The sequence below is a fragment of the Cicer arietinum genome, chromosome 7 (assembly GCF_000331145.2).
Source record: "Cicer arietinum cultivar CDC Frontier isolate Library 1 chromosome 7, Cicar.CDCFrontier_v2.0, whole genome shotgun sequence".
Taxonomy (NCBI): domain Eukaryota; kingdom Viridiplantae; phylum Streptophyta; class Magnoliopsida; order Fabales; family Fabaceae; genus Cicer; species Cicer arietinum.
The window spans coordinates 36640241-36663816 of NC_021166.2; the positions used below are offsets into that span (position 1 = coordinate 36640241).

Here is a 23576-nt window from a genome sequence, read left to right on the forward strand (position 1 = left end):
AAGGTGGGAAAAGGAAAATTATACAATACTTCGGGAGAAGTATTGCACAATACTCCGATCCCTACGGGCCATGTCAAAGTATCACCTGTTGTTGCTTTCGAACCAACTACACCGTTGCCGATACCGGACAACGATGGAGATATGCAGTTATTGGGAGAAGCTATTGGTAGTTACGTGGCATGGCCCACCCACCTTGTTGCCCTCCAAAAAAAATATTTCTAGAAACAAATCAGTTACATCTCCCGAAAAGGTTTGTCACATTTATTCCCTAAGGTTTGTCATTTTTCAGATTCAATAAACTAACATTTAACCTCATTTTTGTAGATCCAATTAAATAAACCACCGGTACAGCCAAAAAGAGCCAGCAAACCTCCAACATTGGAGGGTAATAGGGCTGCCAAACTACAAAGGCTGGAGGGTAATAAAGCTGCCAAAATTGCAGCAAGAAAACTGGATCGGGGAAAATCGGTCGCTGCTGCCCATGTTCCTAAAATAAGTCAGCCACGCCTGGCTAAACACGGGGCGTGTCTTGACATCCAAACAGAACATGGACAGCAACGACGATTCGCGTATCATACCCATGAATAAAGCTATATTCGGAGATGAGTATGATGAATTTCTCGAAAAGGAGCATATATACGAACTTCTCAACCATAAGGAGCTTAGTGCTACTGTCATGTGCTTGTACATAAGGTAAAAAATACTTTTAATTGCATTTATTGGTAATTAATTAAATGTATTGGTAATTAATCTAGTTTAAAATTTTCATTGAAGCTTTTTGTATGAGAAGGTCTTGTGGTCTTGTGCACGACGAAATTGTCAAATAAATACACATTCTTGTCTCCGCATAAGCTGTCGATGTGCAAACTCGATCCAGTAAATGTAAAGAAATACATTGTAGATATGTTATTAGGAAATAAAGAAAAGGATAAATTGTTCTTCGCACCATATAATTCAGGGTACGTAATTATATATTATTTATTTATATCTTTTTTAATTGATATGATTTTAATTTATTAGTTGTGTATAAACAAAATTGCTTAACCAAATTTTTGTTGTTGTAGGGCACATTGCGTTTTATTTGCAATCAATGCGGTCTCTGAAGTTATATACTATTTAGATCCCTTGCATGACAATTACAACAATCACTCCGAAATAAAGACTATGTTCGACACGTAAGTAATATTCATTTATTTCTTACATATATATATATAAATAATGTGTTTGTTCATGCTATAATAATCACATTTATTCATTCGATAGTGCCTTACAAGTTTTTCGAGCTCAAAGAGGTGCTACAGTGTCGAAGCAAAAGTCTAATAACATCACATGGATCCCAATAAAGGTTTGAAATATATGCCTTTAAATTTTCATTTACAAATATATGCCTTTACGATTAATGCACAAATATTTTATTGACTTATATGTTTTTATTTTACAGTGCCCTCGTCAAACAAACAACATCGACTGTGGGTACTACGTATTGAGATTCATGAAGGAGATTGTTAACAAGAATAAAACTATTATCCCAGAAACGGTACGGTATTTTCATTATATGATTTTCATATATAATTAAATTATCTATATATTTGATACTAACTTAATATAATATGTTCAATTTTTATATCGCAGTACTTTGACAATTCCAGTCCCTCATATTCTGATGAAGATCTAATGGAATTAAAGGAAGAATGGTGTCAGTATGTGCTTGAAATGCAAATTATTTGATTTTCTGGGAAATAGCATGCTGCTGGGCAAGGGATCTAAATATTATACGGTAGCTTGTGCATATTTTGTATATTCTGTTAGTTATTATATGTATATGATCATAAGACACAATATATGAACATGCATATGAATATGTAGTTAATTAGGTTGTAAATTAGGTTCAATGTATATGTAGTTAATTAGGTTGTAAATTAGGTTATAGATATGTATCTGAATGTAGTTAATTATGTTGTAAATTACAATGTTTTGTTTTTTGTCTACTGATTGTGTGAATGCTTATGGTATTTGAATATGTTTTGTTGTTGTGTGAACTGATTGTGAACTGATTCTGGATCAAAATAATTTTGGATAAAAAGATAAAAGACAGCGCTTTCTAAAAAAAAATGCCATAAAAAGCTAAAAAGCGCTTTTTCAAAAATTTAATTTACAACTTAAAAAAAAAAAAGCACATTTTACAGTGCTTTTTCTAAAAAGCGCTGTAAAATGTGCACCCAATATATTTATTATGGGTATGCATTTTACAACGCTTTTTCAAATAAGCGCTGTAAAATGTGCAAAACAAGCGCGCATTACATCTACATGTTTTATAGCGCTTTTTTAAAAGCGTTGTTGTATCTTTTACAGCGCGCGATTCTACAACGCTTGTTTTTTTTGAAAAAGCGCTGTAAATGGATTAAAAAAATGTTGTAAAATGTCATTTTTGGCGTAGTGTAGTCGAAGAAAATTCACCTATGTATTTATAATACTTTTAAAAAGACAGTTACGAAGATTACAAAAGTTTTAAAAATTCATTTTCACTTCACATTTATCGCGCATCGATACACATCCCAACAACTATTCTTGAATCTCCTCCAAGTCATAGAACGTAAAATATTGTTGTAACGCTAAGTTTTTTCCATCATCAATATCAAGTCAAAGCTAAGCATATGAAAAAATTATACAACAAATAAATGTATAAGCTTCCAATTTAAAAGAATAAAACACAAACAATTAAATTGTATAACAAAAACATATGCGCGGTGAAAATAAATTTACCACAAAAGCAACTTCTACGAAAATGCATATGTCATGACAAATAATATATTATCAAATATAATATTTCGACACTATCCCCTAAGATCATGTCATTTGCTTACAAAAATCACTTATTCAAATCATCGTCTTATTCAAAAATTAATAAGATCATATACCACATATTCTTAAAACGAGAATCGTATATTTATAGATAAATAAATATAAAAATTGAAACTTTCATCCCTTAAATCCTAAAAATTCAAACATCAACACATATAACATAAAAACTCGAACTTTCATCATAAAAATCATATACTACATATCAAACTCAATGAAAATTTAGGGTTTTAATATTTTAATCCATTAGTTTATGTTTAATTCTTTTAAAAGACAACCAATCACAATTATCTATTTCATACCATTTAGCCAATAGCCTAACTATGATTTGTATGGGAAAAACTCTTACCTTGGTCGCTTTTCTTCCTAGCACAAAGCTCTAAGTCCCACAAAATTGTTTGCAAGGGAGAGGAGTTCTAAGATTTCAAGGGAACCCCAAATTTATAGATGGAAGAACACACTACAAAAAAAAGTATCTATTGTGACACTTAGATTTTGTGAAATTTTTTTATCTGTCACTTAAGCTACTTTTAGCTACAGTTAAAGTGTCACTGTTTCTAAATATTATGTAAAAAAAAATTAAATACACAAAAATAAGTTTTCCCCTTTGGTCTTGTACAAACAATTCAAAAGTGTCACATCAACAACATATTCACTGAAAGTAAATTCCTTCAGGCTGAACCCCTATTGCAGCTGGTAAGATCACTCATCATCGTTGGAGCTCAATCTCAGAAGGGAAACAAAATATCTCAGGGTGTACCATGAAAATGCAACTACACCAAACACTTGAGAAATCTTTTCTTTTTCTTTGTATTTCTCAAACCCTTTTCTCTGTATTATCTTCAACTAAACCTAATCCCCAAAACCCCTAAATTCAATTTCAAACAATCCTAAATTCATCTTCCTCATTTCACTTTACGATTTGCAGTAGCAAGTAAGTTCTATTCTCTTTCCAAATCATTTAAGTTTGCGATATCAATTTTATTTTGGTAATCTTGCTTGTTAAGTGTCATTTTTTCACGATTTGCTGAATGAGGTTGTGGGTTTGCGATTTGTTCTGTTTTTGCGATTCATTCACACGACACATTATCCTCATTTTTGGATCAGGGTTCATTTTCTCTGGTGTCTTTTTCTCTCTCTAAACTCTACGAGATTCCTCCCGAAAAACTCACCTCAAAAGGTCTTGCACCTATTCTAAAGTTATAATTTATTATTATTTTCACTTTTTTCTATTTGTCAATTATCCATTTTCATTTATGTATGCATGCTACAATTCGCTAAATGTTGATTCCCATATAAAATTTTGATTTGATCCCAAAAGCTGACATATGTTTCTATAAAATTTCAACATTTTAATTTTAATTTTACACGTTATAGATGAGTTTGGTGGATACATAATGCTCAGAGGAAGGTTCATGTCTTCTTGAGCCTTCTGATCCAGATATTATTAAAACTGATCCTACTTCTCATTACCATAGGGTAATCTAGTTCTTCTGTTTTTTTTTTCTTTTCATTTCTCAATTTACCTCCATTCCCCCAAAAAATTAAAGGGAAAAAAACTAATTTTATGTTTATTTTTGAATTCATGGCAGTATAAGGAAGTAATCAGCAAAAGAGCTTTCAAGACCGTGTATCCATTGAATGTTTTTGGTTTTAGAGAAGCATTTCTATATTATGTTGTATTTTATAGGAGTAATTGATAACTAATTGAATGCTTTTACCTCATTGTTAATTGTTTTTATATACATCATATTTAAAGAAGATTTGAATGCGTCAGGAATTCGAATTTTTGTATATATTTTCCTTAATTTATGGTTAATTAGTTTTAAGGCATTTGATGAAGTCAACAGAATCGAAGTTGTGTGGAGCCAAGTTCAGAATGCTGTTGTTTTTCTGTTTTATTGTGATATTAGTCCTTTTGTTAGTTGGTTTGATGCATGATTTAGGTACTGTAAGAAACACAAGAAGGTCGACATGAGAGCTGTTCAAGGATGGGCAAGATAAATTTTAATGGGTTTAACTTAATATATCTTCACAATCACAATCCACCTGAAGTGTGATAATATATTTAAAAGTGGCAGAACTAAATAAGTAAGTGGCAAGAGTGTAATAGGTATGATCAACTATATTCAGTAAGTGGCAGAACTAGTCTTCAATTCATGTTGAATAAGTAAGTTGCAGCCTCTAGTTGCAATTTTCTACATCTTGATTGTGGTAATTGAAAAGCAAAGAACATGTTAAATAGTAATGACAATCTTCATGAGCAATGAACATTCATTTACATTGATTTCAGTCTTAGCTTTGCATGGTCCACAAGTGAAAAAATCACCTAAGCATATTGCATAGAGATGATGGCTTTTTTCTTGAACTTTTCTTATATATTTACATAGATACTTGATTTTGATCTTTAGATTAGGATCCTAGGTATCACCTCTTATCTTATAAAGTGCTTATTATTGTTTTAATGCTTAATTAGGGATGACTTCTTCTTTGTTTGATTTTTAATTCCTCTTACAGGATACTAATTTTTGCCATGCAATCCATCTAAGGCCAGTTCAATCATTCCCATTTCAATGCTTTTGTTTCTAATAATTCCTCTTACACTCTGAATGTAAAGGATCCTCGATTTGAGAGATTACTCTCTACTCAGAAGGGGACCTATGCCGATGATTGCCTTATTGAGAGAGTTACTCAGGTGTGATTTATTTGAAGTATTTTTTAAATATCGGGCAGTATCTTGTATTTTAATTTGATTGTTTAGAGTGATTTAAAGCCTTTCAGACTTGACGAAAAACTATGATATCTTAGCAGTACATAGGGTCATCTGGATCAGTAAACTAGTTTCTTTTGACCTTTTAAGATGGAAATTAAATTAGTGGAATATTGTTACACTTGCATCTTTGAGAGTTAGAATTACTTTTTCTCTCTCCTATCTTAATCTACTTTTGAAAAGTAAACATTGAAACAAAGCTTTTTTAATTGTGAATTCTTAACTAAGCTAATGAATACAATCAAGTATTATTTGCAAATAAAAGTAACGGTAACAACAACACACACCTAATTCTTATGTCTTTATTTTGCTTCAAATTATTTAAACAAACCATTTTATTTGAACAACATAAGTGTTTCATTGTCGCAACATGTGATCGTGACTTGAAGAGGAGAATCCGGAAGGTAAAATCATTTATCATTTCTATGATTATCAATGTTTTGATGTTTTGGACCTGGATGCATGACCCATTAACTTGGTTTCTGTATTTCAGATTCCTGGTGTGCCAATAATGTACATCACTAAAAAGGTCAAGAGTGTAATAGGTGTGCTCAGCTATATTCAGTAAGTGGCAAAACTAGTCTTCAATTCATGTTGAATAAGTAAGTTGCAGTCTCTAGTAGCAATTTTCTACATCTTGATTGTGGTAATTGAAAAGCAAAGAACATGTTAAATAGTAATGACAATCTTCAGGAATTATTGCAATACCATAGAATCATACACACAAAGAGTAGATAAATAATAGTCGATTCAGGAATTGCTTTTTCAAAACATTTGGTTCCTTCGTATACATATCAAGCACCCAATGACATAAAGCAGCATGTGGAGGCATGTTCTGATCCAAAAAAAATTATATATGGATCTAATACAATATATATACTTTTTAAATTCCTTACTATATGAATGTATATCTTTAATTATTAATATTTGATGAGTGATACATATAGGTATGGGATTTGAATGGAAATAAGGTCATGTGGCATCTGTTTATTCTGTTTTACCGGGTCAGAAAGAACATATTCAGGTTAAATTCTTCTATCACCCTTTCTCTACATTTGAATTTATTTTATTTTATTTTGAGGCATTCTAGAATCTGTTGTAGTGAATGCTTGACTGATAAGTTATTGTGACATCAAATTCATGCAGTTTTGTTTTTCAACTTCGATTGATGGCAAACTTACTGCAGTGAGGTTCGATCAATCGTAAATCAATTATGGCTTAGCTTTTCATCCTAATTTCTTTCAGTATATACTGCCACATGAAAATGAAAAGCTGTTGCAAGTTGAATTATTGGTTATTGATGAAGCAGTTGATATTCCACTACCTATGGTGAAGTATTTTCTTGGCCAATATTTGGTCTTCCTGTCTTCTACTGTTAATGGGTATGGATAGTGTTTGCCTTTGGTGAAACCTTCTATATATCCATTTTTAGTGATAAATTATCAATTCTTTTTATTACCCCTTTCGTTCCACTTAAGTCAAGTTTAATGTATCAATTTGTTCATTTTGCTCTTGCAAAGTTATGAACAAACTGGACGCTCGTTATCAATAAAACTTGTGCAGCAACTGCAAGAGCAAAGCCATATATCTGCTAAGAGCACAAAGGGCACCAGTACAATGCTTTTGACTTCTAAAATTCAATTTAAATAATTTGAGTACCATGTCATGCACTTTTCATAATTGAAATACAGTTTGAGGGAATTATTAATTTATCTGCTTTTCAATGATCCATGGTTTGATTGTAATAAAATACACCATCTAGATTTTAATGACTGATCATCGATGCAATGAGACTGGTAAGGGATAAAAGAGTATTTTATAGAGGATATTGTTATGGTTTTCTTCAAAATACTATCTACTATCTAATTCAATGCTTTTCAGCTACTCTAGTTATGGTTTTCATTATAATTGATATTTTACTTGTTCTTTTCTTGCATGACGAAGCTTCTAATACTTGCAATATAAATTCCTAGATAGTTGATAAAAGTTGAGTGCTAACTAACCTGTTGCAGTAAGTTTATGTTTTTTGCTGTTTGTATTTTTCTTCAAAACATTTGACTTTATTTTATGGTTGGTTCACTTAATCATTTGCGAAATTTGTGTGGAAGCGAAGGTGGTTGATGAAATGTTCAAGAACTAGAAATGTTGCCATTCATTTTGTTCTGAATGTGTAACAAAACACGTGTCAACAAAAATCATTCATTCATCTTACAGTACTACATACATAGAAGATTGTCATGTTGTACTAGTCTAGATTAAATCATCCAAAAGATTTGCTTCTTATTCATTATTCAAACATTTATTTTATTTTTCTGACATTTTTTCTCAGTGAAACAGAGGTGTAATGCAGATTTCAGACTCTTTATATATACAAAACAAAAATCAAATAAAGTATAGAAAAATTGGCGAACAGATACATCCATTAGCTTATTTAATTAATGCAATAACATGAAACTGTTTTAGAAATTACAATTCCATAATTTAACACATTCAACATTAATCTCTTGTGAACAACTTAGCATATGTTTAGATTAGGAGACACCATTTGACAAGGTGATGAACAACCTCTAAGCAAAGAAGAATAATTAAAATTACATTAATTAGAAAACATTCCTGAAGGGAAATTACCAACACAATTATTCAAATTAGGTATAGTAATCCCCCCAACTTGTTCAAGACTTCGCACTTGTTTCTTCAAGAACTTCACATAATGTATTGCTTCATCTTTCTCTTATGTGTCTTGCAGCTACTCTCTGTGTATCTTTTGAAATCTTCACGTTTTTTCTCTTTGGTGGTTTAATGGTTTCTGGGTCTATATGAATAGGTTGCATAACCGCCATTCGGAATATCATTTCTCTCATTGTTGTCATTGATGAACTCTTTTTCTCTAATGAAGGGTATGCAAATGATGAAGCGTTGTTTGGTTGAAGAGGATAAGAAGAGAGTGGTGGATTCATCAAACAGAATTCATTTTCTGTGTTGGTGAGATTGAGATTGTTGCTGTTGGAGTTGGTGTTGGAGTTGGTGTTATCAAATGGTTGATATGTTGATTCAGGAAACTTTTCCATTTGCATCATCATTGTCATCATGTGATTCATGGTGCTTTCATCAATAGTTTCTAAGGTTTTCAATATGTCCTCATTATTATCCATGAATGGAATTTTCACACTGTCCTAGGATAAAAGGAGGAATGGAGGGAATGAAAGTACAGAGAAAATAGAAGGTGGAGAAATGGGGAAGATGAGAAAAGTGAAAGTAGGTGCAGAGGTGAGAATGTGAATGAATAAAATAGTGTTGAAGAGAGTACAGAAAGAAAGTGCAGGTTGATATGATCTATGTAACTTACTAACAACAAAAGCAAAAGCAAACAATATATATTCATTCATCTTTATTAAATATAATTTTAGTTCTTGTTGGAGTGGCTATGGATATTTTTTCTTATGCATATAATAATTATATTTTTTGTTTTCTTTGAATACCTTAATCTTGTACCTATTTCTTATAACTTACTTTTGGTATAATGATTTCAGAATACAAAATGTTGAAGTCAATGAAGGACATTGAAGATGATATGTTACAATTTCAATTCTGTCAAAATACCTCTTTGAGGTATGATACCACTAACTTTCTTTTAGTTGTTATTACTTTCTACAGTAGAAATCATGATAATTTGATTCAAGTCAATTTTAAAAGTATTAATGCAATTTTTGTTAGTACACTTTATGCATTTGTGATATTTGTAATTTGTATATTTTGCAGAATAGTATAATTTTAAATTAGTTTGTTTGTAAGTTAAATTGATAATGAGTTCCATTATAGTATTATTATTAAAGAAGGAAGTTTAGCAATAAAATAAGGAAGTGTACTCTCAATTATATAAGAATGTCCTCTGTTTTCCTCAGCAACAAAACAAGTCCTTTATTTGTAATTTAATGTTTTTCCAATATTTGATTCGATACATAAGTTTCTTCTTGTAAAGACAATTTAATTTTAAGTTTTTTATTAAGAAATGATGGTAAACACTCATGAGAATTGTTAAAAAAAATTTAAAACAAGATCAATTGCATCTGGATTAATGGAAGAACACTTATGTATCAAAGCTATGATAAATTATAGACTTTCAAGGAAAAGATGCTATAAAGGCAGTAGTGATATGGAAATTTCAGATGATTATTGTTCTCTAAGAAATTAGTTTGCAGTTTATCACAATAAATGTTAAGGAACTCATTCTAGTTTCTTTTGAAAATGTGTTGAATCTTTTAGAGCAAAATAACTATTTATTGTATGTTTTAATAGAATTAGTAAAATTAAATTATATTTTGTAAAACACATGTTTTTGATGAAGACTAAGACCAAGAATTGTGATCAAAGCAACAAAGCTCAAAAAGAAGTCCAAATAGCATATGTCAACTATAATCAAACATATTAAATGTTTAAATAAATGTAAATGTACATGATACAACAATCAATACTTCAAAAGTACATGAGAACTATTCATCTTTGAATATGCATAAAAAGGTTTTTCATTACATTAACAATGTTTAAAATTGAAGTTTTTGACAAACAACAATATCGTATTCGAATACAACATATTGTATTCGAATACAAATAATAAGTCAGTAGCAAAAACTTGACATCTGTATTCGACTACGAAGTGTTGTAGTCGAATACAAGTGTTAAGTCAGTAGCTCAGACAACACATCTGTATTCAACTACAACCTGATGTAGTCGAATCCAAACTGCAAGTCATTAGCAAAACACACTTATTTGTATTCGACTACATGACCTTTGTATTCGAATACAAGATGAAAATTTTGAATAAATTTGAACGTTATAAGAAGCGTATTCTAATACATACATATTGTATTCGAATACACCTGGAAACAATGCAATTTTCAGATATGAAATGGCTCTAAATCATTGCATTTGTTCATCAAAACTCTTGGAACAATTGCCACCTATCTGAAGTGATGTCTATGGAGTATAAATACCCCATAGTTTCAGATTAATGGACACACAATCCTACTAACAAACCTTGAACAAATTTATGATTTATTTTCAAAGTTATCTTTTCTTATTTCAAGTACTTGCATTACATTTTCATATCATTGAGAAAGGTTTTCAAAGTACTCTTAAAATAATCTTGGATTGATATCATTAAACCTTTCTTATTCTTATTCTTATTCCAAATCAAATTACATTATTTTTAAAAGAAAGTAGTACTTTCTTAAATTAGTTTAATCCAAGATAGTGGTGTGCTATCTTGGAAGTTTTGTTAGAAGTTTGTAGCAAAGATCCTAGGGTGGGATTTGTACATTTTTTGACAATAGTGGAAAAATCTCTTGTAGTGTGCAAGAGGACTAGATGTACCCTTGGTCATAAGGGGAACTAGGATAATATCTTTGTGTTCATTATTTTTCTGTCATTTATCTTGTTCATACATTATCTTAAATCAGAAAAATAAATCTCTAATCCTCTAAAAACAAGAAAATTTCTAAACACCTAATTCACCCCCCTCTTAGGTGCACCTTAGTTTTTACAATTGGCATCAGAGTAGGTTCAGGTAACTTACTCCTCAATCATTATCCTTGGCTTCTGCACAACCTGTTTTTAGATATGGTGGTAGAAGCAACAAACCACCATGCTTCGTTGGAGAGCACTATGATTTTTGGAAGATACGCATGCAAACGTATCTTGAAGCACAAGGAGACGACATATGAGATGCAGTAGAAAATGGTCATTACATTCCAACAACAGTCATCAACAATAAAGAAGAAACAAAGATAAAAACTTCAATTAAGAAAAGGTTATAATTATGCAACAAGATCATCATTATAAAAAGAAAATTATTCAAAAGAAATCTCACAAAAATAGATTTACTTCTACTTGTTCTTATTGTGGTCTTAATGGTCATACACCTAATGCCTGCCACGTTAAAAACTTTAGTGTTCCAAAAGGGCATTATGTGTGGGTAAAGAAAGGTACTAACCATCAAGGAACCAAAGCACATTGGGTACCTAATAAAACTTGATCTTAATTTTATAGGTATGCATGAAAAGTACCTTAAATATGTGGTACTTGGATAGTGGATGCTCTAAACATATGACGGGCGATAAAACAAAATTTTCAGCTTTAACTCTTCAATCAAAAGGCTATGTGGTCTATGGAGACAACAACAAAGGAAAAAATTTAGGCATTGGAAAAGTTGGTACAGCCCTATCTCCTTCGATTGAAGATGTTTTATATGTTGAAGGTTTAAAACACAATCTCATAAGCATCAGCCAGCTTTGCGACAAAGGATACAAAATAGCCTTCAACAAAGATGAATGCATCATCCAAAATGAAGCTACAAATGAAATTCAATTTATTGGTAAGCGCTTCAAAAACATCTTTATACTTAATCTTGATGATTTATCCTTAAAAATGAAATGTCTTTTGGTGAGTGACAACAATGATGCTTGGCTATGGCATAAAAGAATTGCACATATCCATATGGATCATTTAAACAAGTTAGTCAGGCATGACTTTGTTGTAGGCTTACCAAAATTGAAATTTATAAAGGATAAATTGTGTGATGCATGTAAAAAAGGTAAGCAAACAAAGATTTCTTTCAAACCTAAGAATGTTATATCAACTTCAAGACCCCTTCAATTAATACATATGGACTTGTTTGGTACATCAAGAACCAAAAGTCTTGGTGGAAGTTCATATGGACTAGTAATTGTTGATGATTACTCAAGGTTCACTTGGACCTTATTTTTGGCAAATAAAAATGAAGCTTTCAAAGAATTTAAAAACTATGCCAAACTAGTCCAAAATGAACAATCAGGCAAAATTGTATCAATTAGAAGTGATCATGGAGGAGAATTTCAAAATGCATCTTTTGTAGAATTTTGTGAAGAAAATGGAATTTTCTATAATTTTTCTGCACCAAGAACACCTCAACAAAATGAGGTTGTTGAGAGAAAGAACAAATCTTTGGTAGAACTTGCAAGGACCATGCTAAGCGACTCAAGTCTACCAAAATATTTTTGGGCAGATGTCGTAAACACAACATGCTATGTATCCAACCAGGTAATAACTCGGCCAATTCTTAAGAAAACTCCTTATGAACTCTACAAAGGAAGAAAGCCCAACATCTCTCACTTCCACATTTTTGGATGTAAGTGTTTTGTACTAAAGAATGGAAAGGATAACCTTGGAAAATTCGATGAGAAAGCCGATGAAGGTGTCTTTATTGGATACTCATTATCTAGTAAAGCTTTTAGAATTTTCAATAAGAGAACTCTATTAGTCAAAGAATCAATGCATGTATCTTTTGATGAAACTAACCCCTTGAAAGAGGACAAAAACATTTCTTATGATGATGATGATGATGTAAGTAATGATACAAGCAAAGAAAATCAAGATGATCAACCAATTCAAGAAAATGAAGTCAACTTTGAAAAGCAAGATGATAATCTTCCTAAGGAATGGAGAATCCATAGAGATCACCCAATTGATAACATTATAGGTGATATCAACAAAGGAGTTACAACAAGGCTAAAACTTCAGGATGCTTGCTTGAATATGGCATTTGTTTCACAAATAGAACCCTCCAAGATTGGTGAAGCACTCAAGGATGATCAATGGATACTTGCCATGCAAGAAGAACTAAACCAATTTGAAAAAAGAAAAGTATGGGAACTTTTTCCTAATCCTGGAAATAAACACATCATTGGTACTAAATGGGTGTTTAAAAATAAACTGGATGAAAATGGTATAGTTGTTCGAAACAAAGCAAGATTAGTTGCTCAAGGATACAATCAAGAAGAAGTGATTGACTTTGGGAAAGGTAAAGTAACTTCTTGTGTGAACGAGGGTTTGAAAAAGGTAAAGTTGATAAGACATTATTCATTAAAAGAACTAATGATCACACTTTATTGGTTCAAATCTACGTTGATGATATCATATTTGGATCAACCAATAGAGAGATATGTGAAGAATTCTCACTAATGATGCAAGGAGAATTTGAAATGTCCATGATGGGAAAGTTAAATTATTTTCTTGGACTCCCTATCAAGCAACTCAAGAATGGCATCTTCATAAATCAAGCAAAGTATTGCAAGGAATTTTTAAAAAGATTTGAGATGGAAAACAGCAAAGAAAGTGCAACTCCTATGGGGTCCGGAACCTATGTTGACAAAGATGAATCCGATATTTCAATAGACATATCAAAATATCGAGGTATGATTGGATCTTTATTATATCTAACGGCCAGATATTATGTTTAGTGTTTGTTTGTGTGCAAGGTTTCAAGCAGATCCCAAAGAATCGCATCTTGTAGCAGTAAAAAGAATTATAAAATATTTGAAAGGAACAACCAATATAGGCCTATGGTATCTAAAGGGTAGCATATGTAGTCTTGTTGGCTATTCGGATTCTGATTATGCCGGATGCAAAACGGATTGTAAAACCAGAAGCGTCACTTGCCATATCTTAGGTAATGCTTTAGTATCATGGTCTTGTAAAAAGCAAGCTTGTGTTGCCCTTAGCACTGTCGGAGCTAAATACATAGCAGCGGGAAGTTGTTGTGCACATATTCTCTGACTCAAACAGCAATTACAGGACTATGGACTTGATCTCGGATGCATTCCACTAAGATGTGACAACACTAGTGCAATAAATATCTCAAAGAATCCAATCATGCACTTTTAGACTAAACACATTGATATACGTATGACTTTCTGCGAGATGATGTGCTCAAATGCAATGTTGAAGTAAATTTTTTGGATACACACAATCAATTAGCAGACATCTTCACAAAGCCTCTACCTAAAGACTCCTTTTACAAGATACGAAGAGAACTTGACATTTTAAATGAAAATGATCTCTAAATTGCAAGGTATCTATACTTTGTCATATCTCTTCAAGATCTAAAATTTCCTCTTGAGAAGTTGTTATAATTAATTCTTTGATGTTTATCTTTTCCTAATATATGAATATGTGCTTTACATGTTGTATTTTCTGTGGAAAAATTCATTTTTAAGCAAAAACTAGATAATGTAGCCGAATACATAGTAATCGTAGTCGAATACATGTTTCTAGAAATTCTTGTATTCAAATACAACCCATGTGTAGTCGAATACACGTTCCCAGAACAATCTATATTCGAATACAACAAGGGTGTAGTCGAATACAGTTTCGCGATTTTCCCCAAATATAAAAGATGCTTCACATTTTAGGTTATTTTTACAAACTCAGTATTCGAATACATCCATGGGCTTCATCCTCTCCTCCAAAATCTCATCCTATCTTGCTTCCAACAAGTTACCCAATCAACCCACCTTGCACCTAAGATCATTCCCCACTCAAAGTAACCTTTCAATCCTCAAAGTCTCTTATCTCCGTGAAATCCGTGAATTTTTTTAAACCCCATTTTGCTCCCAAATCCGTGAATCTTTATTAAAACCATGGATGCTCGCAAAAGAGGATCAAGAACCAAGCATGCCGCTGTGGGTCCTTCAAAAAGGAGGGCTAGAAATGATAATGTGGCCGATTTGTCTCGCTTGCTTCACTCAACGGAAGAAATTGATCGGTTCCGCACCCACTACTCCGACAAAAGGCTCTTTACTCCCAAATATGGTACTCTTGATTCCTTTTCAGTTTTTAAATTTCTTGAGTTACTCAAAGCTCAACTCTTAGAAGCATTCATAGGGTACAACAATCCCATTTATCCTGATTTGGTTAGGGTCTTTTACTGTAATCTTATGAAAGACGGATCTAAGCTAGTGTCTCAAGTTAAGGGTAAATACATTGAGTTAGACACTTCCATTATTGGAGAAATCTTGCAGCTTCCATTTGAGGGATAGAAAATTAGACCCGGAAATATGTGTGAATTGGTGGGTGTTACAAAATATGATGCATATATTGCGCTGTGTCGCTTTGACAAAGCAACCATGGAACGAAAAAAGACACAAGCTAGTTCCGAATTTGCTCGTCAACGGTACGGAGTTGGAAATCTCACTGTTGACTACAAGCTCCTGCACTACTTTATGAGTTACATTCTGGTTCCTAAGGCCAAAAATTACTCTCAGATCACATAATTTGAACTTCAGATTATATACTTCATGTTCGAAGGATGTCTGCTCAACTAGGCTTACTTTGTCTGCTTTGTGATGTTTGCTTCAAAAGACGCGGCTGGCTTACCTTATGCGAAGGAATTCACTAGAATTTTGGATCACTTCAAAGTAGATTTTTATGGTGAAGTCATGTACACACAAACCAAGGACAATCTGCTTGACTTGAGTGTGCTTCTGAGTATGAAGATCATATGGAATGAACAACAACAGGCTTATGTACATAAAGGTGATCTGGGTCAATCTTCTACTGCTACCCAAGCAGACGACGAAGTAGAGGACACTGCATCCGATGATGATCATGTTTCAAATCGCATGGTCATGGAAAAGCTGGATTCCTTACAAACATTCATCACTACCCAATTCCAAAACATGACCATCTCCATCAACACCCGCTTTCAAACCATCGAAACTACTATTGCTCACAACCATGACACATTAGCTCATGACCTTAGTAGTTTATCTACCAAGATTGACCATCTTCACCTCCCACCGGATGTAGACATGTAGTTCGATACTAGGAATGTCTTTGTTGTAGTTTGTTTTGTGTAGAGCTGTCAATTTGATAGGCCTCCTAATTATTGCCCCCAACCCACATATTGAAGGGGTCAAAAAAATTTATAATTTAAAAGGCCCCAAAAAACAAAGCCCCCCACACTAAAGGCCCCCTAAAGTTTTATGGGCTTAGTAGGCCCATAGGCCCACTTATTTAAAAAAAGAATCGATTTTTTTTTTTTGAGAAATAAAGTTTTTCGATAAAATTTTTTTGATATTTTTTTATGATTTAAATGATTTATTTTTTTAATAAATTTTTTTTTTCGTACAAAATTTTTTAAGAAAAAAAATATTTTTTTGAATAAAATAAATTTCTAAAATTTTTTAAGAAAAAGAATCTCAAAATTAACAAAATGTTGGAGGCTTATAAGCCCCCTCCCTTAGGCCCCATGAAATAATGGGCCTAAATTTTATAAAAATTAATTTGATAGGGGGCCTTGGTGTTGGAGGTTTTTTTGACAGCTCTAGTTTTGTGTAATGCTTTATGTTGTTATCGTTCAAACTTCTTAACTATGTCTCTCTTTTATGATCTACTAAGTTGAACATGATTCCATTTTATATTATGTAATCCTCCGTTGATTACCTTGTGTGGTGCTTTCACTTTATTTGTTTTTATATGCTTAAGTTGTATGTGTCTATTTTTTCCTTCTTTTTGATCATGTCAAAAGGGGGGGGAGGGGGAGAAATTTTGGTATATTCTTGTTCTTAAAAATTTTGTAGGACTTCAACATTTTTAAAATGAAGTATGCATGAATTAAGGGGAGCAACTTTTTAATGATGAAGTCTCTCCAAACAACAAAATTTTGTCATAATCAAAAAGGGGGAGAATGTAAAACGCATATCTTTGATGAAGACAAAGACCAGGAATTGTGATCAAAGCAACAAAGCTAAAAAAGAAATCCAAATAGCATATGCCAACTATAATCAAACATATTAAATGTTTAAATAAATGTAAAGGTACATGATACAATCAATACTTCAAAAGTACATGAGAACCATTCATCTTTGAATATGCATAAAAAGGTTTTTCATTACATTAACAATGTTTAAAATTGACGTTTTTGACAAACAGCAATATCGTATTTGAATACAACATATTGTATTCGAATACAAATAATAAGTCAATAGCAAAAACATGACATCTGTATTCAACTACGAGGTGCTGTAGTCGAATACAAGTGTTAAGTCAGTAGCTTAGACTACACATCTGTATTCGACTACAACCTGATGTAGTCGAATCCAAACTGCAAGTCATTAGCAAAATACACTTATTTGTATTCGACTACATGACCTTTGTATTCGAATACAAGATGAAAATTTTGAATAAATCTGAACGTTATAAGAAGCGTATTCTAATACATACATACTGTATTCGAATACACCTGAAAACAATGCAATTTTCAGATATGAAATGCTCTAGATCATTGCATTTGTTCATCAAAACTCTTGGAACAATGGCCACCTATCTGAAGTGATGTCTATGGAGTATAAATACCCCATAGTATCAGATTAATGGACACACAATCCTACAACCAAACCTTGAACAACTTTGAACAAATTTATTTTCAAAGTTATCTTTTCTTATTTCAAGTACTTGCATTACATTTTCATATCATTGAGAAAGGTTCTCAAAGTACTTTTGAAATAATCTTGGATTGATATCATTAAACCTTTCTTATTCTTATTCTTATTCTTATTCCAAATCAAATTACATTATTTGTAAAAGAAAGTAGTACTTTCTTAAAGTAGTCTAATCCAAGATAGTGGTGTGTTATCTTGGAAGTTTTGTTAGAAGTTTGTAGCAGAAATCCTATGGTGGGATTTGTACATTTTCTGACAATAGTAGAAAAATCTCTTGTAGTGTGCAAGAGGACTAGATGTACCCTTGGTCATATGGGGAACCAGGATAATATCTTTATGTTCATTATTTTTCTGGCATTTATCTTGTTCATACATTATCTTAAATCGGAAAAATAAATCTCGAATTCTCTAAAAACAAGAAAATTTCTAAACACCTAATTCACCCCCTCTTAGGTGCACCTCGGTTCTTACATATTTTATTGTATGTTTCAATGATATTAGTTAATAAAAATAAATTATAAATTTAAATTTAATTTACTTGTAATAATAGTTTAGAATTACAATTAGTAGGGAGATAAAATAAATTTAATTTAATAAATAATAATAAATTTTAGTGACATACATACCGTAGGAATAGATTAATATTTTATTTATATTTCTCTAAGTTTTAGTGACAGATAACACTGTAGGAATAGACTAATTCTTTATTTATATTTATCTAGTTTTTAGTGACAGTCATTATTGTAGGTAGAAATCAAAAACATGTAGTGATAATCCTCAGAACATGTAGTGACAGTCCTCAAAGTGTAGCGGGACGCTCCCTTAAAGTTGACACTAGATTTGGGTGTCAGTCAAAGTATTATTGACTTTTACCTACAGTTTTTAACTTTTAGTGAAACATTTTGTGTGTCACGATAGGTCAATTTTTTTTGTAGTGACACCGAGATGAAAAAAAAGAAAAGTGATGAAGATGGCTTCACCTTTTGTAACAAGAAAATGAGGATACGAGGATACTAGGGATTATTCTTGTGGACTTAGAAATATTTGATGAACAAGAAGATGGTGTTGGGGGCGTGATAATGATGGTGGCTAAGGTTTCTGTTTTCTTTTTTGTTTACTGAGTCTTGTTTGTAAATGGTTTGTGAGTTAGAGTTTTATTTTTTTGCTTACTTTTACTGAGTGTAGGAGAAATGTGAATTTAGAAAAATTTAAATTGGGATAGGTGGGGTAACGAGAAAGTGAGTGTGAAGGAGAACATATGAATTACAAGAAAACACTCATAGACCCACATAAAATTACCCATAGATCTCAATCTGTGAGTAAATTTTGTTATCTACAGAAAAGTCGTAGTTATATTTATAATAAAATAAAATAAAAAATTTAAAATTATTTTCCACTATTACTTTGTGGGTAAAGTAAAAAAAAAAAAGCGCATTTCACATTAGACTTGCGTGAAATTTTTTCATATTGTATTTACCGCAACTTCTCCATGTGTAAAATAATAGAATAGTTTTACTGTGAAATTTTTTCATATTCTGTTTAGTGCAACTTTTCCATGTGTAAAATAATAGAATAGTTTTACCGCAAGTTCTCATCTTCTTTCATTCACATGTTCTCTCTTTCTTGTTCTCATTCGCTTAATCTCACTCGCTTGCTCTCTTTCTTGCTCGCTTATTTTTTTTCTATTATTTTGTTCTATTTTCATGGTTATTTGGTGAGAAAAAGAAGAAAGAAATGGTTGACTAAGAACATACTTGATCCAACTTTTAAAAACTGTTTTTTAATTTTTTAAAATTCTAAAAGAAAAAAATTTATTTAGAAAGACTTATATCTAATAACTGTTTTCAAAAACTATTTTCATTTTTATAGTTTTTAAATCTAAAAATCCAAAATAGTTCAAGAGTGTTTTGCTTTTAGAACTGCTTTTCACTTTCAAAAAAGTTTGGAGAGAAAGAAAATACACCAAGAACACCAACTTTTCATTAATGACAGATTCATTGACTTTTTCTTTTATTTGCTTAAGAAACTATTCTATGACTACCACTCTAAACTCATTCTTTTTTTTGTCTCACGCATCTTTTTTCTTGTCACTACTAAATAACACTGACGTTTTTATAATTATTTGTTCTGTTTTATTTTATTTAAAAAATTGGAACTAGTTCAAATTGTTTTACTTTACTTATTTCATGATTATATTTACAATTATACTTTAACCATTATTAATAAAACTAACTTTTCATCTCAAGTAAAATTTTTTATTTCAATAATAATTTATTGATAAAATTACATTTAATTTATTATATTATATATAATATAATTATTATTTAATTAAGTGATTAATTTTAATTTTGCTTTCATACAAAATATTGTATGCTATTGAGAAATAACATTTATTCATACGTATGACCGTAGAAATAATCATGATTAAGTTCAATTTTTTTTTAAACTTTGATTATCATGATTTATTGACACTTGGAAAAAAAATTTACACCATATAAATTAAATTATATATAATTTAATCGTACACTCTAGTTAAAATAAAAAAAATGTACCAACATGTGATTGATCTAATTAAGTGGTAATTAAGTAACTCAAACAACATAAACAAGTGATCAAATATTTCATCCCTTACTCTTAGATGTGAATAAAGTTTGATTAACATAGAAAAATTTACTTTTTGTGTCCAACAAATGTTTTGACGGAGATTAGTCATTTTTCAATAATATTGTATACTTCTTACTTGTAGTATATATATATATATATATATATATATATATAATATTTTATTTTAGTCCATATTATTAATTATATAAAGATTTATTTTTACAACACACATGTTATAGTAATTAATATTAATTTTAATATGTTAGATATATATATATATATATATATATATATATATATATATATATATATATATATCCTATATAGATTTTTATTCAAATTATAATATATATATATATATATTTATTCAAATTATAATGTTATTTTTTAAAATCACACATACTATTAGTTGTAATTTATTAACAACGTAGATACTATATAAAAATTAAACTCTATTGTTAAGTTAAATGAACTATGTTAAGTATTGTTTTAGAAAAAAATTAAGCATTCACTTGTGATTACACTAACTTTAAAAATATGAATGAAACACTATTTTTCTTTTTCAACTTTTAAAATATATTTTTAACACAAAATTACCGAACAATTTTTTTTCATTTTCTCATCACTAAAATAGTTTTCATAAGTAAAACTATCAAACAACTTTTATTCTATTTTATTTTTTTAAAACTCTTTTGAATAATTGATTCATAAGTTAGTTTTCAAAAAATAAAAAGCAAAAGACAATCAAACGATTTTCCTACCTCTTTTCTTCTCTTTTCTTTTTTCGCAGCTCAGTGAAATCACTAAAATCTCAAATCAAAATTATCAATTGCATTCTGCCTTACAAGTAAGAACTTGAACACTTCCATGTCTTGAATATATGTGTTTCTACATATAGTGAATTCATATGTTGTTGAATGTTTGTGTATCCACTCAAATGTGAAAATTAATTTCCCTAATCTAACTTTTTGGATAAAGTTACTATCTTATCAGTATCACTAATTTCCCTCTTTCAGTTTCCTCCTCTCTGTCCCTAGTCTTCTCTAACGACGGAATCTACGATTCTCATCTCTTTCCTTTTTTCTTCATTTGCTGTTTTTTGAGGTTTTGTAAGAACTTTGGATTTCATAATGTTTGAAATATATCTGAGGTTGGAACCATTGTTTAGGGTGTCGGAATCTAAAGCTAAATCACAAACTTTGTTACACATTGCTTTTGTAGTGAATGCTGTAGAAGCTAATAAAAAGAGGGATGGTGAGAAACTGAATACCGATTCCATTGGGTAGAGAGGAAGAGAAAAGCTTAAAGATGTTGGTGTTTCTTATCCATTTGTTTCATAAACAGTGTTGCTAGCACTACTCTTGCAGGTCAGTATGAGCATTTCTATACCTCTTCACTCAGGTAAATGTGGTTTCGTTTTGATTAGTAACTTTTTGGCTCCATTGTAGGAGTGGAAACTTAAAGCCATGATTCTGATACATGTGTAGACACTTGATGCAGATTTCGGGTGGAATATGGGTAGACAATGGAAGGGAAGCAAGTATTGGGATTTGGTATGGCTTGGAGGTCATTTCCCACAATCATGCTTCTATTTAGGATTGGATAGTTTGAGAGCTTTTAAATGATTTATTAGTTCCTAAAAATATATTAATATTATTTATTTCTTCCTAAATTGTTTTTTTGGCAGTGGTGCAGAAATAAATTTAAGTGAGCTGAACATTGGAAAGACATTTATATTGTGTTAGTCATATGCTCCATGTTGGCATGTTGCATATTATCATTTTTCAATTATGTTGATCTATGTTACCTTAATGAGTATTCTTATTATCAGGTTATTGATGTTTATAAGAACAGTGGAATCAAAAGAAATTATGTTGCAACCTTTCTAGACTTTTTATGTCTCAAATTCTCAATTATGTGGATTATGTTACCTTAATGATCTATGTTACTCTTTCTAGACTTTTTTTGTTCTTTATTGTTTCTATAATATTATGTAACTATTTCTATTTTTTATTTTAAGTTAGTTGCAATTGTTGAGTAGGTACAATGTTATTTAAGTTAAATGTATATTGATTTGCTTCCTGATATACTATTCTCATATATTTCCTTATTCGAATGGAAGATTAAAGTACCTTACTGAAAGCACCTCTTGATACATTAACTATAAGTAATTGGGTAAAACCTATTGAAGGTATGCAAATTGAAATTCATAGACATGCTCTAATTGAAGATATTTTTCTAGATTTAAGTACAATCAAACTAATATGTTATTGGAAGGAACTTCCTCCAAATATGTAAAATGGCTCTTTGAGTATATAACCTTGACAACTAATAAGTTAGGGGAAGAATTTTTGTTGGCTATTGTACTATCCCTCGCAAATATGGAGAGGCCTTTATTTATTAATCTTTTATACCTTATTTCATGTGTAATGTTAAAATATCTTCCACTTAATAACAGACTAGTCGAGAGATCTACAATCATCAAGAAATTGTCTAAATGTTGGATGGTATATTTTCAACTCTTATTTCTAAGCACTACGCCAAAAATGACATTTAACAGCGCCCATTTTACAGCGTTTGCTAAACACAAGCGCTGTTGTAATTATATTTTAAAAATAACGGAACCTTTTACAGCGCTTTTGATGACAAGCGCTGTAAAACAAGCGCTGTAGTAGGTCATATAACGTTTGCGCATCACGTTATAAGGCTTTTACAGCGCTTGTCAAAAAAGCGCTGTAAAAGGAAGCGCTTTCGCGTCTCAGTTACAGCGCTTTTTTCACAAGCGCTGTAAAATACATGCGCTTTCATTGAATTTAACTACCTATTACAGCGCTTTTTTCACAAGCGCTGTAAAATACATGTGCTTTCATTGAATTTAACTACCTATTATAGCGCTTGTTTCACAAGCGCTGTAAAACACATGCGCTTTCATTGAATTTAACTACCTATTACAGCGCTTTTTTCACAAGCGCTGTAAAATACATGCGCTTTCATTGAATTTAACTACCTATTACAGCGCTTTTTTCACAAGCGCTGTAAAATACATGCGCTTTCATTGAATTTAACTACCTATTACAGCGCGTTTTTCA

General features: G+C 31.1%; 2 protein-coding genes and 2 long non-coding RNA genes across 5 annotated transcripts; 3 read left to right on the forward strand and 1 right to left on the reverse strand.

Annotated features, from left to right (window-relative positions):
- Positions 1 to 4217: 4217 nt before the first annotated feature.
- Positions 4218 to 4653, forward strand: LOC113784426 (uncharacterized). The gene is made up of 2 exons (XR_003470479.2): positions 4218 to 4338; positions 4452 to 4653. It is a non-coding gene; the product is annotated as an uncharacterized lncRNA (long non-coding RNA).
- Positions 4654 to 5407: 754 nt separating this feature from the next.
- On the forward strand, positions 5408 to 9058 carry LOC101488725 (uncharacterized; the record flags this gene model as incomplete). Its single annotated transcript, XM_073370775.1, has 5 exons — positions 5408 to 5550; positions 5973 to 6033; positions 6123 to 6193; positions 6577 to 6653; positions 6776 to 9058. Coding segments are annotated over 4 exons (288 nt in total), but the record flags the coding sequence as incomplete, so codon positions are not given.
- LOC113784427 (transcription factor HEC1-like) lies at positions 8350 to 8781 on the reverse strand. Its single transcript, XM_073363570.1, has one exon. It carries the CDS (start codon positions 8779 to 8781, stop codon positions 8350 to 8352), a length of 432 nt encoding a protein of 143 aa, XP_073219671.1.
- Positions 9059 to 21233: 12175 nt separating the features above from the next.
- LOC140921033 (uncharacterized) lies at positions 21234 to 22361 on the forward strand. 2 transcript variants are annotated; one of them, XR_012163876.1, is made up of 3 exons: positions 21234 to 21334; positions 21709 to 21888; positions 21988 to 22361. It is a non-coding gene; the product is annotated as an uncharacterized lncRNA (long non-coding RNA). The 2 variants fall into 2 exon arrangements; XR_012163877.1 differs by having other exon boundaries at positions 21709 to 21854.
- The last annotated feature ends 1215 nt before the right edge of the window (positions 22362 to 23576 follow it).

What these genes read in the sequence shown, in the direction of transcription:
- LOC113784427 (XM_073363570.1), bottom strand. Translation starts at nt 8,781, where the DNA reads ATGGATAATAATGAGGACATATTGAAAACCTTAGAAACTATTGATGAA.